At 46.5% G+C, this 16,890-nt stretch overlaps 1 protein-coding gene across 2 annotated transcripts in view; it reads right to left on the bottom strand.

Annotated features, from left to right (window-relative positions):
• cep128 (centrosomal protein 128) overlaps positions 1-16,890 on the bottom strand; it is a 49,515-nt gene that overhangs the window by 16,250 nt on the left and 16,375 nt on the right. For both annotated transcript variants that reach the window (XM_020496745.2, XM_020496746.2), the window contains exons 14-18: positions 11,830-12,144; positions 9,718-10,044; positions 7,915-8,079; positions 5,254-5,433; positions 159-218 (exon numbers count right to left, since the gene is read on the bottom strand). In XM_020496745.2, the coding sequence (XP_020352334.1) occupies positions 159-218; positions 5,254-5,433; positions 7,915-8,079; positions 9,718-10,044; positions 11,830-12,144 (1,047 nt within the window). The remainder of the gene's footprint in view (positions 1-158; positions 219-5,253; positions 5,434-7,914; positions 8,080-9,717; positions 10,045-11,829; positions 12,145-16,890) is intronic.

A 16,890-nucleotide genomic window follows, 5' to 3' on the forward strand; every position in this document is an offset into this window, starting at 1 on the left:
AATGCAGTCATACCCACAATGTCACACACGCAGGTTGTTTCTCAGTCTCTCACATTCACACCTGAAAAAAACCTGATGAATTGTCAGTTTCTCCCAGTAGCGACAGGTGGGTCAATGCTTTGAAAGTATCTCCATAAAAGATGGATAATGTAGTGTACCTTAGTCTCAGCCAACCAGCGATGAGGGTCTTTCTGGAGTCCAGGATTGAGGGATATGGCCTAGACATAACAAAGACAGTTAGTTCTAGAAGTTTGGAAACCATCAAGATTTGAAGGTGTAGAAATCCCAGATCCCTAAACCGCTCCTACCTCAGAACGGTGAGTGGGAGCTATAAATGGCCATTTCCAGCAACATCACACACACAGTTGGGAGAGACACACAACATTCTCTGACTGTCACATAAAAAAAGAAACCATTTGCTCCCCTGACATACCCTTCTGCTGTCAACACAGCCTGCGTCTCTGCGTGGGTCAGCAGTGGCAGACAGAGTTGGGCATAACAGACGGTGTGTACGTGTGTGTGTGTGTGTGCTTGCTTTCCTGCATGTGCGTACGTGCGTCTACAACTGTGTGAAAGTGTGTGATCATGTACAGAGGTAGCAACCTGCCCCTTCCTCTCCCTGTACCCTTTAGCGATCAAAAGCCCAATGTGTAATGTTGGGAGGCTAATATATAGGAGGAGTAAAAAGCTCTGTTTGACAGACAGCACCCAGGTGAAATGAAAGAAAGACAGAACAGGCAGCAGAGCAGTGATGTCGGAGCAGGGTGTGAGATGCATACTGCCTACAGAAACAGCTGCTTGTTCAAAACTCCTCCAGAAAGAGAGAGAAGAGGGGGAGTAGAGAGGAGGAGGAGGGGGAGGATGAAGAAGATGAGGAAGAAGGTGGAGAGGGGTCAGATGAAGGAGGTGTTAATAGTTATGTAATAGTTGATGAAAGGCAGCTTAATGCCGCTTGTTCCTCTCTAACCTTTAACTTTAATGATCCCCCTCATTAGCCCAAATCCTTGACACAGTTTGACTCCTTTATAACATGACAAATTACAGATGAACATTGCATTAGGCCGACTCGCCTCGGTGCATATTGGAAAATCTATATGCTGGAGCAAAGAGGGCTAACTGGGTTCGTTAAACTCATCGGAGGGGGAACAGGACAGGGTTTGTGGGAATATTTTGTATTGTCCTAAGAGACTGGGACATTTAAAGGCCTTTTATGTTTTGGACTCCAAACAAACACACATGCTACCAACTCACTCTTCACTCTGTGAATGAATACAGATTATTGCAAATCATCTAATGTAGATAGAGCTCGGAGTCACTCTAATCATTATTACAGTATGAGCTATTCTTGGTTGGGCTACTCCTGTGCTGTGACTTGTGTATATGTGGTGTGTCTTATCCACTGGCTGTCTGGCAAACAGGCTAGACTAGGCAGTCTCTCCTGCTGATGTGTGTGTCTGTCTGGCAAACAGGCTACACTAGGCAGTCTCTCCTGCTGATGTGTGTGTCTGTCTGACAAACAGGCTACACTAGGAGGTCTCTCCTGCTGATGTGTGTGTCTGTCTGGCAAACAGCCTACACTAGGCAGTCTCTCCTGCTGATGTGTGTGTCTGTCTGGTAGCACGACTCTCTCTCCTACACTATTCATATCAGCAGTAAATACCTGCCTTTTGACCCAATAGAAACCTTTATCTTTACACCTCTCTAACAACACCGCTACGGGTTTAGGTTAAAGTGTGTGAGGAATAGGTAAGGGTGTGTGTGAGGGATAGGTGAAGGTGTGTTAAAGTGTGTGAGGGATAGGTGAGGGTGTGTTAAAGTGTGTGAGAAATAGGTGAGGGTGTTACATACAATAGGCATGGTAACATGCAATTAAATGTCAATAGAAAAGCCATGACACGAGCCTATCAGACACAAGCCTACCAGACAAGCTAGATTACTTCTTTGCTCGCTTCGAGGCAAATAACACTGAAACATGCATGAGAGTATCAGCTGTTCCGGAAGACTGTGTGATCACGCTCTCCGCAGCCGATGTAAGTAAGACCTTTAATAGGTCAACATTCACAAGGCCGCAGGGCCAGATGGATTACCAGGACGTGTACTCAGAGCATGCGCTGACCAACTGGCAAGTATCTTCACTGACATTTTCAAACCTCTCCCTGTCTGAGTCCGTAATACCAACATGTTTAAAGCAGACCACCATAGTTCCTGTGCCCAAGAATACCAAGGTAACCTGCGTAAATGACTACAGACCCGTAGCACTCACGTCTGTAGTCATGAAGTGCTTTGAAAGGCTGGTCATGGCTCACATCAACACCATTATCCCAGAAGCGCTAGACCCACTCCAATTTGTATACCGCTCAAACAGATCCAGAGATGCAATCTTCTATTGCACTCCACACTGCCCTTTCCCACCTGGACAAAAGGAACACCTATGTGAGAATGCTATTCATTGACTACAGCTCAGTGTTCAACACCATAGTGCCCTCAAAGCTCATCAATAAGCTAAGGACCCTGGGACTAAACACCTCCCTCTGCAACTGGATCCTGGACTTCCTGACGGGCCGCCCCCAGGTGGTAAGGGTAGGTAACAACACATCCACCATGCTGATCCTCAACACGGGGGCCCCTCAAGGGTGCGTGCTCAGCCCCCTCCTGTAATCCCTGTTCACTCATGACCGCAAGGCCAGGCACGACTCCAAAACCATCATTAAGTTTGCCAACAGTGGTAGGCCTGATCGACAACAATGAGACAGCCTATAGGGAGGAGGACAGAGACCTGACCGTGTAGAGCAAGGACAACAACCTGTCCCTCAACGTGATCAAGACAAAGGAGATGACTGTGGACTACAGGAAAAGAAGGACCGAGCACGCCCCCAGTCTCATTGACTGGGCTGAGGTGGAGCAGGTTGAGAGCTTCAAGTTCCTTGGTGTCCACATCACCAACAAACTAACATTTATTTATTTATTTATTTAAATAGGCAGGTCAGTGAAGAACAAATTCTTATTTACAATGACAGCCTACCGGGGAACAGTGGATTAACTGCCTTGTTCAGGGGCAGAACGACAGATTTTTTCCCTTGTCAGCTCAGGGATTCAATCCAGCAACCTTTCGGTTACTGGCCCAACGCTCTAACCACTAGGCTATCTGCCGTCCAAGGTCCAATCACACCAAGACAGTCGTGAAGAAGGCACGACAAAACCTATTCCCCTTCTGGAGACTGAAAAGATTTGGCATGGGTCTTGAAATTCTCAAAAGGTTCTACAGCTGCACCATAGAGATTATCCTGACAGGTTGCATCACTGCCTGGTATGGCAACTGCTCGGACTCCGACCGCAAGGCACTACAGAAGGTAGTGCGTACGTCCCACTACATCACTGGGGCCAAGCTTCCTGCCATCCAGGACCTCTATGCCAGGCAGTGTCAGAGGAAGGCCCAAAAATTGTCAAAGACTCCAGCCACCCTAGTCATAGCCTGTTCTCTCAGCTACCGCACAGCAAGTGGTACCGGAGCGCCAAGTCTCGGTCCAAGAGGCTTCAAAACAGCTACTACCCCCAAGCCATAAGACTCCTAAACACTAATCAAATGACTACCCAGACTATTTGCATTGCCCCCCCCCCCCCTTTACACTGCTGCTATTCTCTGTTATTATCTATGCATAGTCACTATAATAACTCTACCTACATGTACATATTACTACACATTGGTGCCCCCTGCATATTGACTCTGTCCCGGTACCCCCTGTATATAGCCCCACAATTGTTATTTTACTGCTGCTCTTTATTTATTTATTACTTTTATTTTTGGGGGGGGTAATGTTCTTAAAACTGCATTGTTGGTTAAGGGCTTGTAAGTAAGCATTTCACTGTAACGTCTGCACCTGTTGTATTCGGCGCATGTGACAAAATGTGATTTGATAACGGAGGAAAATGGAGCATTTGCTGCGGTTCCAGCTGTAGACTTTGTAGCTTTAGTTGGAAGGATTAAATGGTATGAGTTTACTTATCAAAATAACGTGCAGGCATCACGAGCATATGTCAATTAAGTGAATGTGCCGCTTTTGTGATGGGTGTTAAAGTGTGTGTGAGGAATAGGAATGGGTGTGTGCGAGGAATAGGTAAGGTTGCGTTAAAGTGTGTGTGAGGAATAGGTATGGGTGTATTAAAGTGTGTGTGAGGAATAGGTATGGGTGTGTGTGAGGAATAGGTATGGGTGTATTAAAGTGTGTGTGAGGAATAGGTATGGGTGTGTGTGAGGAATTGGTATGGTGTATTAAAGTGTGCGTGAGGAATAGGTATGGGTGTGTCTGAGGAATAGGTATGGGTGTGTGTGAGGAATAGGTAAGGTTGTGTTAAAGTGTGTGTGAGGAATAGGTATGGGTGTGTGTGAGGAATAGGTATGGGTGTGTGTGAGGAATAGGTATGGGTGTATTAAAGTGTGTGTGAGGAATAGGTATGGGTGTGTGTGAGGAATTGGTATGGTGTATTAAAGTGTGTGTGAGGAATAGGTATGGGTGTGTGTGAGGAATAGGTATGGGTGTGTTAAAGTGTGTGTGAGGAATAGGTATGGGTGTGTTAAAGTGTGTGTGAGGAATAGGTATGGGTGTGTGTGAGGAATAGGTATGGGTGTGTTAAAGTGTGTGTGAGGAATAGGTATGGGTGTATTAAAGTGTGTGTGAGGAATAGGTATGGGTGTATTAAAGTGTGTGTGAGGAATAGGTATGGGTGTGTGTGAGGAATAGGTATGGGTGTGTTAAAGTGTGTGTGAGGAATAGGTATGGGTGTGTGTGAGGAATAGGTATGGGTGTGTTAAAGTGTGTGTGAGGAATAGGTATGGGTGTGTGTGAGGAATAGGTATGGGTGTGTTAAAGTGTGTGTGAGGAATAGGTATGGGTGTATTAAAGTGTGTGTGAGGAATAGGTATGGGTGTATTAAAGTGTGTGTGAGGAATAGGTATGGGTGTATTAAAGTGTGTGTGAGGAATAGGTATGGGTGTGTGTGAGGAATAGGTATGGGTGTGTTAAAGTGTGTGTGAGGAATAGGTATGGGTGTGTGTGAGGAATAGGCAAGGGTGTGTAGGAGTGCATGTATTGGATAAAGAAGAATGTGAATGTGTGTGTTTGGAATAACAAAGGATGAGTAGGCAATAGTACGTGTGTATGGAACACGTTTGGGTGTGTAGGGGTGTGAGTACGGAATAGGTACAGGTGTGTGTGAGTGTGTGCCTATCGGGAATAGTTGATGGTGTGTGTTTACTTTAAGTTTGTCCTGGGAGTCCTTGAACAGTGCTCTGCAGGCAGCATCTATCTCCTCTGCTACAGAACTGAGGATGGATTCCTGTTCAGTGTCCAGACGAGACAGTCTGTCCTCTAGTGTCGCTAGTGTCGCCTCCTCTGAGCCACGCCTCCGTTCCTCTCCCTGAACCATGCACTTCACCTGGAGGCCGGAAAAAGGAGAGAGAGAGCGAGAGCGAGACAGAGAGAGAGGTGACTCAAGATTACAACTGTGGTTATTGCAGCTTGGTCTTCCTCTATGTGGAGGACAATGCAATAATGAAAGTTTGGCCAAGCTTCCATTTCCAACATCACAACAGAAGAGACCCCATAGAAAAACAGTCAGACGGATGGACAGGTTGGGCAGAGACAACCGCGAACATCGGACCTCACTCTCCACTTGAAACGTTCCAGTGTCAGCTCCACCTCCCCATACAGTCAATACTCTCTGGGTCTCTATGGAGATACATTAATCAATATGTCAATGTAAACTAACCGGCCAGAGGGAGAGGGAGGCTGTGTGTGGATCAGTTATTTTTTATTTGACCTTTATTTAAACAGCTAGGCTAGTTGAGAACAAGTTCTCATTTGCAACTGCGACCTGGGCAAGATAAAGAAAAGCAGTGTGACACAAACAACACAGAGTTACACATGGGATAAACAAACGTACAGTCAATAACACAATAGAAACATCTATATACAGTGTGTGCAAATGTAGTAAGATTAGGGAGGTAAGGCAATAAATAGGCTATAGTGGCAAAATAATGACAATTTAGCAATTAAACACTGGAGTGATAGATCTGCAGAAGATGAATGTGCAAGTAAAGATACTGGGGTGCAAAGGAGCAAAAAAATAAATAACAATATGGGGATGAGGTAGTTGGATGAGGATATCTACAGATGGGCTGTGTACATACAGGTGCAATGATCGGTAAGCTGCTCTGACAGCTGATGCTTAAAGTTAGTGAGGGACATGTAAGACTCCAGCTTCAGTAATTTTTGCATTTCGTTCCAGTCATTGTCAGCAGAGAACTGGAAGGAAAGGCGGCCAAAGGGGGAATTGGCTTTGGGGATGACCAGTGAAATATACATGCTGGAGCGCGTGCTACGGGTGGGTGCTGCTATGGTGACGAGTGAGCTGAGATAAGGCAGGGATTTACCTAGCAAAGACTTATAGATGAACTGGAGCCAGTGGGTTTGGCAACGAATATGAAGTGAGGGCCAGCTAACGAGAACATACAGGTTGCAGTGGTGGGTAGAATATGGGGCTTTGGTGACAAAACAGATGGCACTGTGATAGACTGCATCCAATTTGCTGAGTAGAGTTGGAGGCTATTTTGTAAATGATATCGCCGAAGTCAAGGATCGGTAGGATAGTCAGTTTTACGAGGGTATGTTTGGCAGCATAAGTGAAGGATGCTTTGTTGCGAAATAGGAAGCTGATTCTAGATTTAATTTTGGATTGGAGATGCTTAATGTGAGTCTGGAAGGACAGTTTACAGTCTAACCAGACACCTAGGTATGTGTAGTTATCCACATATTCTAAGTCAGAACCGTCCGGAGTAGTGATGCTAGACGGGCGGGCGGATGCAGGCAGCGATCGGTTGAAGAGCATGCATTTAGTTTTACTTGCATTTAAGAGCAGTTGGAGGCCACGGAAGGAGTGTTGTATGGCATTGAAGCTTGTCTGGAGGTTTGTTAACACAGTGTCCAAAGAAGGGCCAGAAGTATACAGAAAGGTGTCATCTGCGTAGAGGTGGATCAGAGAATCACTAGCAGCAAGAGCTGCTGTATACAGAGAAAAGAGTTGGCCCGGGAATTGAACCCTGTGGCACCCCCATAGAGACTGCCAGAGGTCCGGACAACAGACCCTCCGATTTGACACACTGAACTATGTCTGAGAAGTAGTTGGTGAACCAGGTGAGGCAATCTTTCGAGAAACCAAGGCTGTTGAGAGTCTGCCGATAAGAATACAGTGATTGACAGAGTCGAAAGCCTTGGCCAGGTCGATGAAGACGGCTGCACAGTATTGTCTTTTATCGCTGGCGGTTATATCGTTTAGGACCTTAAGCGTGGCTGAGGTGCACCCATGACCAGCTCTGAAACCAGATTGCATAGCGGAGAAGGTACGGTGGGATTCAAAATGGTCGGTGATCTGTTTGTTTACTTGGCTTTCGAAGACTTTAGAAAGGCAGGGTAGGATAGATATGGGTCTGTAACAGTTTGGGTCTAGAGTGTCTCCCCCTTTCAAGAGGGGGATGACCGCAGCAGCTTTCCTATCTTCAGGGATCTCAGACGATACGAAAGAGAGGTTGAACAGGCTAGTAATAGGGGTTGCTAATTTTAGAAAGAGAGGGTCCTAGATTGTCTAGCCCAGCTGATTTGTAGGGGTCCAGATTTTAAAGTGTCTGTGTGTGTAACGTTAATTGGAACTAGGCCACTCAGTGGATACTGAGCCAGCAGGCCTTTAGTTACTTAGATAAATACAATGATCTTCTTTAGTACTGTAGGTAAAACTGTCTGTGGTCATATAGGCTGTGAAGGCATTTGTTCAAGCCCAGCATTAAGCTGATCCTCGATCTGTGGTTAACAGCTACCTACTGTCTTCTATCTACGTCTTTGGGGAAAACCCTTTGGGGCTCACCTTGTCGTCCAGCTCCTGCTTGAGTAGCTGGTATTTCCTGCGGAGGTGTGAGCATTGCTCCTCTCCTTCGCTCAGCTCCTCTGTCATCCGGTCACACTCAGTCTTCATCCTGTCCAGCTTCACACGCAGAGCTCTCACCAGCTCCTTGTCCGACGCGGCATCCGCCTGCAGGGAGGATGCGCAAAACGTGTTACAAAAAATGAAATAATAAATAAAATGGGTTAAAATTGGAAACCCTCTCTAACCTTTTAAAAAAACACAGGAGAAGGTCTGGGGGGAGCGACGTTGGAGGTTTTATTCCAGTGTTTTTAGGAAGCGAGGAAAGGAAGATGGAGGATTGTGAACATGAGCTCAGAGAAGGAAGGGAAAGACTCCAGCCACCCAAGTCATAGGCTGTTCTCTCTGGCACCGCACGGCAAGTGGTACCGATGCACCAAGTATGGAACCAACAGGACCCTGAACAGCTTCTACTCAGGTGTGTGTGGATTTCAGGGGGGTCCAAGCCCCTATTTGCCTAGCTGCCTTGATGAGCTAGTCACACTGAAGGGAAGGGGCGAAGCAGAGGGTAAATATTCAGGCCTTCCTATCCACATCTAGCCTGTAGGAACCTACTGTCCTAGATTCACCCGGGCTCAAAGCACTGGGCGTGTGAGGTCTGGGACTGCATGGATAGGCAAAGAGGAGGAAATTGAAATGACATTAAAGAAAAACAGAATTTTCCTGAGAAATTCCCACTTCATCGGGATCGATGCCAGATAACAATTATCTAACTTTACGGTTGGGTTACCTTGACGTTGTTCAAATATTTTGTTGAAGAATCAAGTTCCACCAAGGTTAATTACAAGGAAGAAATATTTATTTTACCTTTATTTAACTAGGCAAGTCAGTTAATAACAAATTCTTATTTTCAATGACGGCCTAGGAACAGTGGCTTAACTGCCTTGTTCAGGGGCAGAACAACAGATTTTAGCCCCTGTAATTAATTAATATTAATTACAAGGGGATAAAATATCCACAGCTATTATAAAGATAATAACAAGCAGTGGAGAATATACGATACACGAACTGTGAGGACTACTCTACACTTCATTGTTCTTAGCCCCAGGTTAGCCCGGCCCTGGGCTAGCTTAGCCTGTGTTTACACAAGCATTTGTTAACCCTGGGCTAAGCTTTAACTCTGGATGATACAAGGATTCCCACTTGTATTCCAAAGCCCTGGGTTAACAGACATTGGTCTAGCATTTGATTTCTAACAGTTATGGTTTGTATAAACCTTGCTCTCTTTTGAAAATCAATCTCGCCCCGTACAGAGAATGCTGTGCATGATCCAGGCGGAATCATGTGACAATATTATTATCATGGTAACATGCAATTAAAATGTCAATAGAAAAGCTATAACGGAGGAAAATGGAGCGTTTGCTGCCGTTCCAGCTGTAGAGTTTGTCGTGTTAGTTGGAAGGATTCAAATTATATGAGTTTACTTATCAAAATAACATGCAGGCATCACGAGCATATATCGATTAAGTGAATGTGCTGCTTTTGTGATTGAACAGTAAAAGCATTCTAGGCTGTTCTTGACACCGTTTCATACTGGCTATTTTGGCAATGTGTTTCTGGGGCTAACCCTGGAAAGTCGGTGCCAACTCTGCTCCGGAGCAGGAGCAGCTAGCCTTGGGTTAAGGTTGGTGCTAGCTCACTTAACAATTTGCAAGTGTGAACACTCACTTAGCCCCGGGCTAAAATCACCGAGCCCCGGGCTAAAACCACCTAGCCCCGGGCTAAGATCACCTAGCCCCGGGCTACCTTGATCTCCTTGAGGTGATGCTCCATCTCATTCCTCTCCTTCATACAGAGTCGTAGTGTCTCCTGTATGTCTCTATCCTGCTTGGTCCTGCCGTTCTGCACAGTGGCTCTGAGACTGGCCAGCTCCCTCTGGTGCACCTCCCTCTCCAGCTCCAGCTGCTGCCCCAGGGAAGCCCTCAGCTCCTGGGCTGCGGCCAGCCGCACTGCCCCCTCCACCCCACTCCTCTGGAGCTCTGTCCTGAGCGCCGCCTCCTCAGATAGACGGGTGGTGAGCTGGGCACGGGCGGAGGTTAACTCCTTCATGGCTGCCTGGAGGCTATGTAACTCCTTAGAAATGAAAGTCACTTTATGCTTAGTTCATTCATATTTCATATATTAATTCATACAAAGCCCAAAGTTTTCATGTCTAGACCCTGGGGAAAAGCAGTTCAATACAGGTGAAGTCGGAGGTTTACATACACTAGTTTTAATGACTCCAACCTAAGTGTTTCATCCACTCCACAAATTTCTTGTTAACAAACTATAGTTTTGGCAAGTCGGTTAGGACATCTAATTTGTGCATGACACAAGTAAGTTTTCCAACAACTGTTTACAGACAGATTATTTCACTTATAATTCACTGTATCACAATTCCAGTGGGTCATAAGTTTACATACACTTGACTGTGCCTTCAAAACATCTCGGGAAATTCCAGAAAATGGTGTCATGGCTTTACAAGCTTCTGATAGGCTAATTGACATCATTTGAGTCAATTGGAGGTGTACCTGTGGATGTACTTCAAGGCCTACCTTCAAACTCAGTGCCTCTTTGCTTGACATCATGGGAAAATCTAAAGAAATCAGCCAAGACCTCAGAAAAAAAATAGTAGACCTCCACAAGTCTGGTTCATCCTTTGGGAGCAATTTCCAAACGCCTGAAGGTACCACGCTCATCTGTACAAACAATAGTATGCAAGTATAAACACCATGGGACCACGCAGCCGCCATACCGCTCAGGAAGGAGACGCGTTCTGTCTCCTAGAGATGAACGTACCTTGGTGCGAAAAGTGCAAATCAATCCCAGAACAACAGCAAAGGACCTTGTGAAGATGCTGGAGGAAACAGGTACAAAAGTATCTTCATCCACAGTAAAACGAGTCCTATATCGACATAACCTGAAAGGCCGCTCAGCAAGGAAGAAGCCACTGCTCCAAAACCACCATAAAAAAGCCAGACTACGTTTGCAACTGCACATGGGGACAAAGACAGTACTTTTTGGAGAAATGTCCTCTGGTCTGATGAAACAAAAATAGAACTGTTTGGCCATAATGACCATCGTTATATTTGGAGGAAAAAGGGGGAGGCTTGCAAGCCGAAGAACACCACCCCAACTGTGAAGCACGGGGGTGGCAGCATCATGTTGTGGGGGTGCTTTGCTGCAGGAGGGACTGGTGCACTTCACAAAATAGATGGTATCATGAGGTAGGACAATATTGTGGATATATTGAAGCAACATCTCAAGACATCAGTTAAAGCTTGGTTGCAAATGGGTCTTCCAAATGGACAATGACCCCAAGCATTCTTCCAAAGTTGTGTCAAAATGGCTTAAGGAAAACAAAGTCAAGGTATTGGAGTGGCTATCACAAAGCCCTGACCTCAATCCCATAGAAAATGTGTGGGCGGAACTGAAAAAGCGTGTGCGAGCAAGGATGCCTACAAACCTGACTCAGTTACACCAGCTCTGTCAGGAGGAATGGGCCACAATTCACCCAACTTATTGTGGGAAGCTTGTGGAAGGCTACCCGAAACATTTGACCCAGGTTAAACAATTTAAAGGCAATGCTACCAAATACTAATTGAGTGTATGTAAACTTCTGACCCACTGGGAATGTGATGAAAGAAATAAAAGCTGAAATAAATAATTGTCTCTACTATTATTCTGACATTTCACATTCTTAAAATAAAGTGGTGATCCTAACTGACCTAAAACATAAAATATTTACTGGGATTAAATGTCAGGAATTGTGAAAAAGTGAGTTTAAATGTATTTGGCTAAGGTGTATGTAAACTTCCCACTTCAACTGTATATTAGGGAATAGGGTTCCCTTTCAGACTCTGCTATGAAGTTGCCTACCTCCTGGTCTCTCTGGCTGCGTCGGGCCACAGCCTCAGCCCTCTCCTCCAGACTCTGGTTCTCCTCTCTCAGCCTAACCTGCAGGACAGACTGCCGCTGGGCCTCCTCCTCCAGGGCTATGGAGGCCTCCCTCACTTCCTGCTCTAAGCCCAGGTGACGTGCCCGAGTCTCCGACAGCTCCACGTCTTTACGGAGCACCTCTTCCTCGCTCCGAGCCAGACGCCCCAGCACCTCCGCTAGCTCCCTGCGCACCCCTTCTGTCTGCTGGGAGAAGGCTTTCAGCTGGGCCTGGGACAGCTCTCTCTCCTTACATGCCTGGGGGGAGAGGAGAGGGAGGAGAGAGGTGAAAAAGGAGGAGAGGGGAAAATAAGAGCGAAAGAGAGGGATGAGAGTAAGACAAACGAAGGGGGAGAAGTGAAGAGGACAATGTATTTAAAGTGCAAACACCAGCTTCATCGTAGATAGTGAAAAGCTGTCGCTCAGCTCAGATTTGTATTAAGGCTATAGGCCTAGCCCCGGTCTGTTTAAGAAAGATTGGTTTGCCTTTCCGTCTCTGATCCAACTCTTACAAATCACCCCACTGTCTAATCTGCTGTCTGAGAGACTGTCTGCAAGGCTTTCTCCCAGCTCAGAGCGCCACTCCTAATCAGTTAATTGAGCACTTCATTCTCTGCCTCCTAATTTATTAAGAGGAGAAATTATTCAGGGTATTCATTCTTGTCACGTAGAGAGCGAGCCAGGTGTGAGTCAGTCAGTCAGTCAGCTGCTGCTGGGGAGAGAGTTTTGAGGTGACTCATAGCGCAGAAAAAAAACAGAGTGGTGACATTCACACTAATAACGCCTGGCTGACTGACTACAGCTCATCACTTAGCTAAGCCCAGCCAGCCATACCAGCAGCCTCAGTAGATCTAGCAGCTCCCGCTTCCAAACCTCTGTATACTAGCCTTGTGTTCTTCAGCCTCATAAGGCCAGTATGAGTCCGAAAAACGCTTTGGCAGCTGCTCTTTGGCTATTAGAAAGCTTAATCAAATCAAAGTTTATTTGTCACGTGCGCCGAATACAACAAGTGTATACCTTACAGTGAAATGCTTACTTACAGGCTCTGTTCCGCGGGTGATGTGGAGGTAAACCCAGGCCCTGCATGTCCCCAGGCACCCTCATTTGTTGACTTCTGTGTTCGAAAAAGCCTTGGTTTCATGCATGTCAACATCAGAAGCCTCCTCCCTAAGTTTGACTTACTCACTGCTTTAGCACACTCTGCTAACCCTGATGTCCTTGCTGTGTCTGAATCCTGGCTCAGGAAGGCCACCAAAAATTCAGAGATTTCCATACCCAACTATAACATCTTCCGTCAAGATAGAACTGCCAAAGGGGGAGGAGTTGCAGTTTACTGCAGAGATAGCCTGCAAAGTAATGTCATACTTTCCAGGTCCATACCCAAACAGTTCGAACTACTAATTTTGAAAATTACTCTCTCCAGAAATAAGTCTCTCACGGTTGCCGCCTGCTACCGACCCCCCTCAGCTCCCAGCTGTGCCCTGGACACCATTTGTGAATTGATCGCCCCCCATCTAGCTTCAGAGTTTGTTCTGTTAGGTGACCTAAACTGGGATATGCTTAACACCCCGCCAGTCCTACAATCTAAGCTAGATGCCCTCAATCTCACACAAATCATCAAGGAACCCACCAGGTACAACCCTAACTCTGTAAACAAGGGCACCCTCATAGACGTCATCCTGACCAACTGGCCCTCCAAATACACCTGCGCTGTCTTCAACCAGGATCTCAGCGATCACTGCCTCATTGCCTGTATCCGCTACGGAGCCGCAGTCAAACGACCACCCCTCATCACTGTCAAACGCTCCCTAAAACACTTCTGTGAGCAGGCCTTTCTAATCGACCTGGCCCGGGTATCCTGGAAGGACATTGACCTCATCCCATCAGTTGAGGATGCCTGGTCATTCTTTAAAAGTAACTTCCTCACCATTTTAGATAAGCATGCTCCGTTCAAAAAATGCAGAACTAAGAACAGATACAGCCCTTGGTTCACCCCAGACCTGACTGCCCTCGACCAGCACAAAAACATCCTGTGGCGGACTGCAATAGCATCGAATAGTCCCCGTGATATGCAACTGTTCAGGGAAGTCCGGAACCAATACACGCAGTCAGTCAGGAAAGCTAAGGCCAGCTTCTTCAGGCAGAAGTTTGCATCCTGTAGCTCCAACTCCAAAAAGTTCTGGGACACTGTGAAGTCCATGGAGAACAAGAGCACCTCCTCCCAGCTGCCCACTGCACTGAGGCTAGGTAACACGGTCACCACTGATAAATCCATGATTATCGAAAACTTCAATAAGCATTTCTCAACGGCTGGCCATGCCTTCCGCCTGGCTACTTCAACCTCGGCCAACAGCTCCGCCCCCCCCGCAGCTCCTCGCCCAAGCCTCTCCAGGTTCTCCTTTACCCAAATCCAGATAGCAGATGTTCTGAAAGAGCTGCAAAACCTGGACCAGTACAAATCAGATGGGCTTGACAATCTGGACCCTCTATTTCTGAAACTATCTGCCACCATTGTCGCAACCCCTATTACCAGCCTGTTCAACCTCTCTTTCATCTCGTCTGAGATCCCCAAGGATTGGAAAGCTGCCGCAGTCATCCCCCTCTTCAAAGGGGGAGACACCCTGGACCCAAACTGTTACAGACCTATATCCATCCTGCCCTGCCTATCTAAGGTCTTCGAAAGCCAAGTCAACAAACAGGTCACTGACCATCTCGAATCCCACCGTACCTTCTCCGCTGTGCAATCTGGTTTCCGAGCCGGTCATGGGTGCACCTCAGCCACACTCAAGGTACTAAACGACATCATAACCGCCATCGATAAAAGACAGTACTGTGCAGCCGTCTTCATCGACCTTGCCAAGGCTTTCGACTCTGTCAATCACCATATTCTTATCGGCAGACTCAGTAGCCTCGGTTTTTCGGATGACTGCCTTGCCTGGTTCACCAATTACTTTGCAGACAGAGTTCAGTGTGTCAAATCGGAGGGCATGCTGTCCGGTCCTCTGGCAGTCTCTATGGGGGTGCCACAGGGTTCAATTCTCGGGCCGACTCTTTTCTCTGTGTATATCAATGATGTTGCTCTTGCTGCGGGCGATTCCCTGATCCACCTCTACGCAGACGACACCATTCTATATACTTTCGGCCCGTCTTTGGACACTGTGCTATCTAACCTCCAAACAAGCTTCAATGCCATACAACACTCCTTCCGTGGCCTCCAACTGCTCTTAAACGCTAGTAAAACCAAATGCATGCTTTTCAACCGGTCGCTGCCTGCACCTGCATGCCCGACTAGCATCACCACCCTGGATGGTTCCGACCTAGAATATGTGGACGTCTATAAGTACCTAGGTGTCTGGCTAGACTGCAAACTCTCCTTCCAGACTCATATCAAACATCTCCAATCGAAAATCAAATCAAGAGTCGGCTTTCTATTCCGCAACAAAGCCTCCTTCACTCAAGCCGCCAAGCTTACCCTAGTAAAACTGACTATCCTACCGATCCTCGACTTCGGCGATGTCATCTACAAAATGGCTTCCAACACTCTACTCAGCAAACTGGATGCAGTCTATCACAGTGCCATCCGTTTTGTCACTAAAGCACCTTATACCACCCACCACTGCGACTTGTATGCTCTAGTCGGCTGGCCCTCGCTACATATTCGTCGCCAGACCCACTGGCTCCAGGTCATCTACAAGTCTATGCTAGGTAAAGCTCCGCCTTATCTCAGCTCACTGGTCACGATGGCAACACCCATCCGTAGCACGCGCTCCAGCAGGTGTATCTCACTGATCATCCCTAAAGCCAACACCTCATTTGGCCGCCTTTCGTTCCAGTACTCTGCAGCCTGTGACTGGAACGAATTGCAAAAATCGCTGAAGTTGGAGACTTTTATCTCCCTCACCAACTTCAAACATCAGCTATCTGAGCAGCTAACCGATCGCTGCAGCTGTACATAGTCTATTGGTAAATAGCCCACCCTTTTCACCTACCTCATCCCCATACTGTTTTTATTTATTTACTTTTCTGCTCTTCTGCACACCAATATCTCTACCTGTACATGACCATCTGATCTTTTATCACTCCAGTGTTAATCTGCAAAATTGTAATTATTTGCCTACCTCATGCCTTTTGCACACATTGTATATAGACCCCCCCTTTGTTTTCTACTGTGTTATTGACTTGTTAATTGTTTACTCCATGTGTAACTCTTTGTTGTATGCTCACACTGCTATGCTTTATCTTGGCCAGGTCGCAGTTGCAAATGAGAACTTGTTCTCAACTAGCCTACCTGGTTAAATAAAGGTGAAATAAAAATAAAAAATAAAAACCAATGGTGCGAAAAAAAAGTGTGTGTAGGTAAGTAAAGAAATAAAACAACAGTAAAAAGACATTTGAAAAAAAGAGTAGCAAGGCTATATACAGACACCTGTTAGTCAGGCTTAATGAGGTAGTATGTACATGTAGGTATCGTTAAAGTGACTATGCATATATGATGAACAGAGAGAAGCAGAAGCGTAAAAGGAGGGGTTGGCGGGTGGTGGGACACAATGCAGATAGCCCGGTTAGTGCGGGCCAATTTAGGTAGTATGTACATGAATGTATAGTTAAAGTGACTATGCATATAAGATAAACAGAGAGTAGCAGCAGCGTAAAAGAGGGGTGGGATGGGGGGGCACACAATGCAAATAGCCCGGGTAACCATTTAGTTACCTGTTCAGGAGTCTTATGGCTTGGGTGTAAAAACTGTTGAGAAGCCTTTTTGTCCTAGACTTGGCACGTCGGTACCGCTTACCATGCGGTAGCTGAGAGAACAGTCTATGACTGGGGTGGCTGGGGTCTTTGACAATTTTTAGGGCCTTCCTCTGACACCGCCTGGTGTAGAGGTCCTGGATTGCAGGCAGCTTTGGCCCAGTGATGTACTGGGCCGTACGTACTACCCTCTGAAGTGCCTTGCGGTCGGAGGCCGAGCAATTTGCGTACCAGGCTGTAGAACCTTTTGAGGAT

Source organism: Oncorhynchus kisutch, linkage group LG12 (assembly GCF_002021735.2).
Source record: "Oncorhynchus kisutch isolate 150728-3 linkage group LG12, Okis_V2, whole genome shotgun sequence".
In the NCBI taxonomy this organism is placed as follows: domain Eukaryota; kingdom Metazoa; phylum Chordata; class Actinopteri; order Salmoniformes; family Salmonidae; genus Oncorhynchus; species Oncorhynchus kisutch.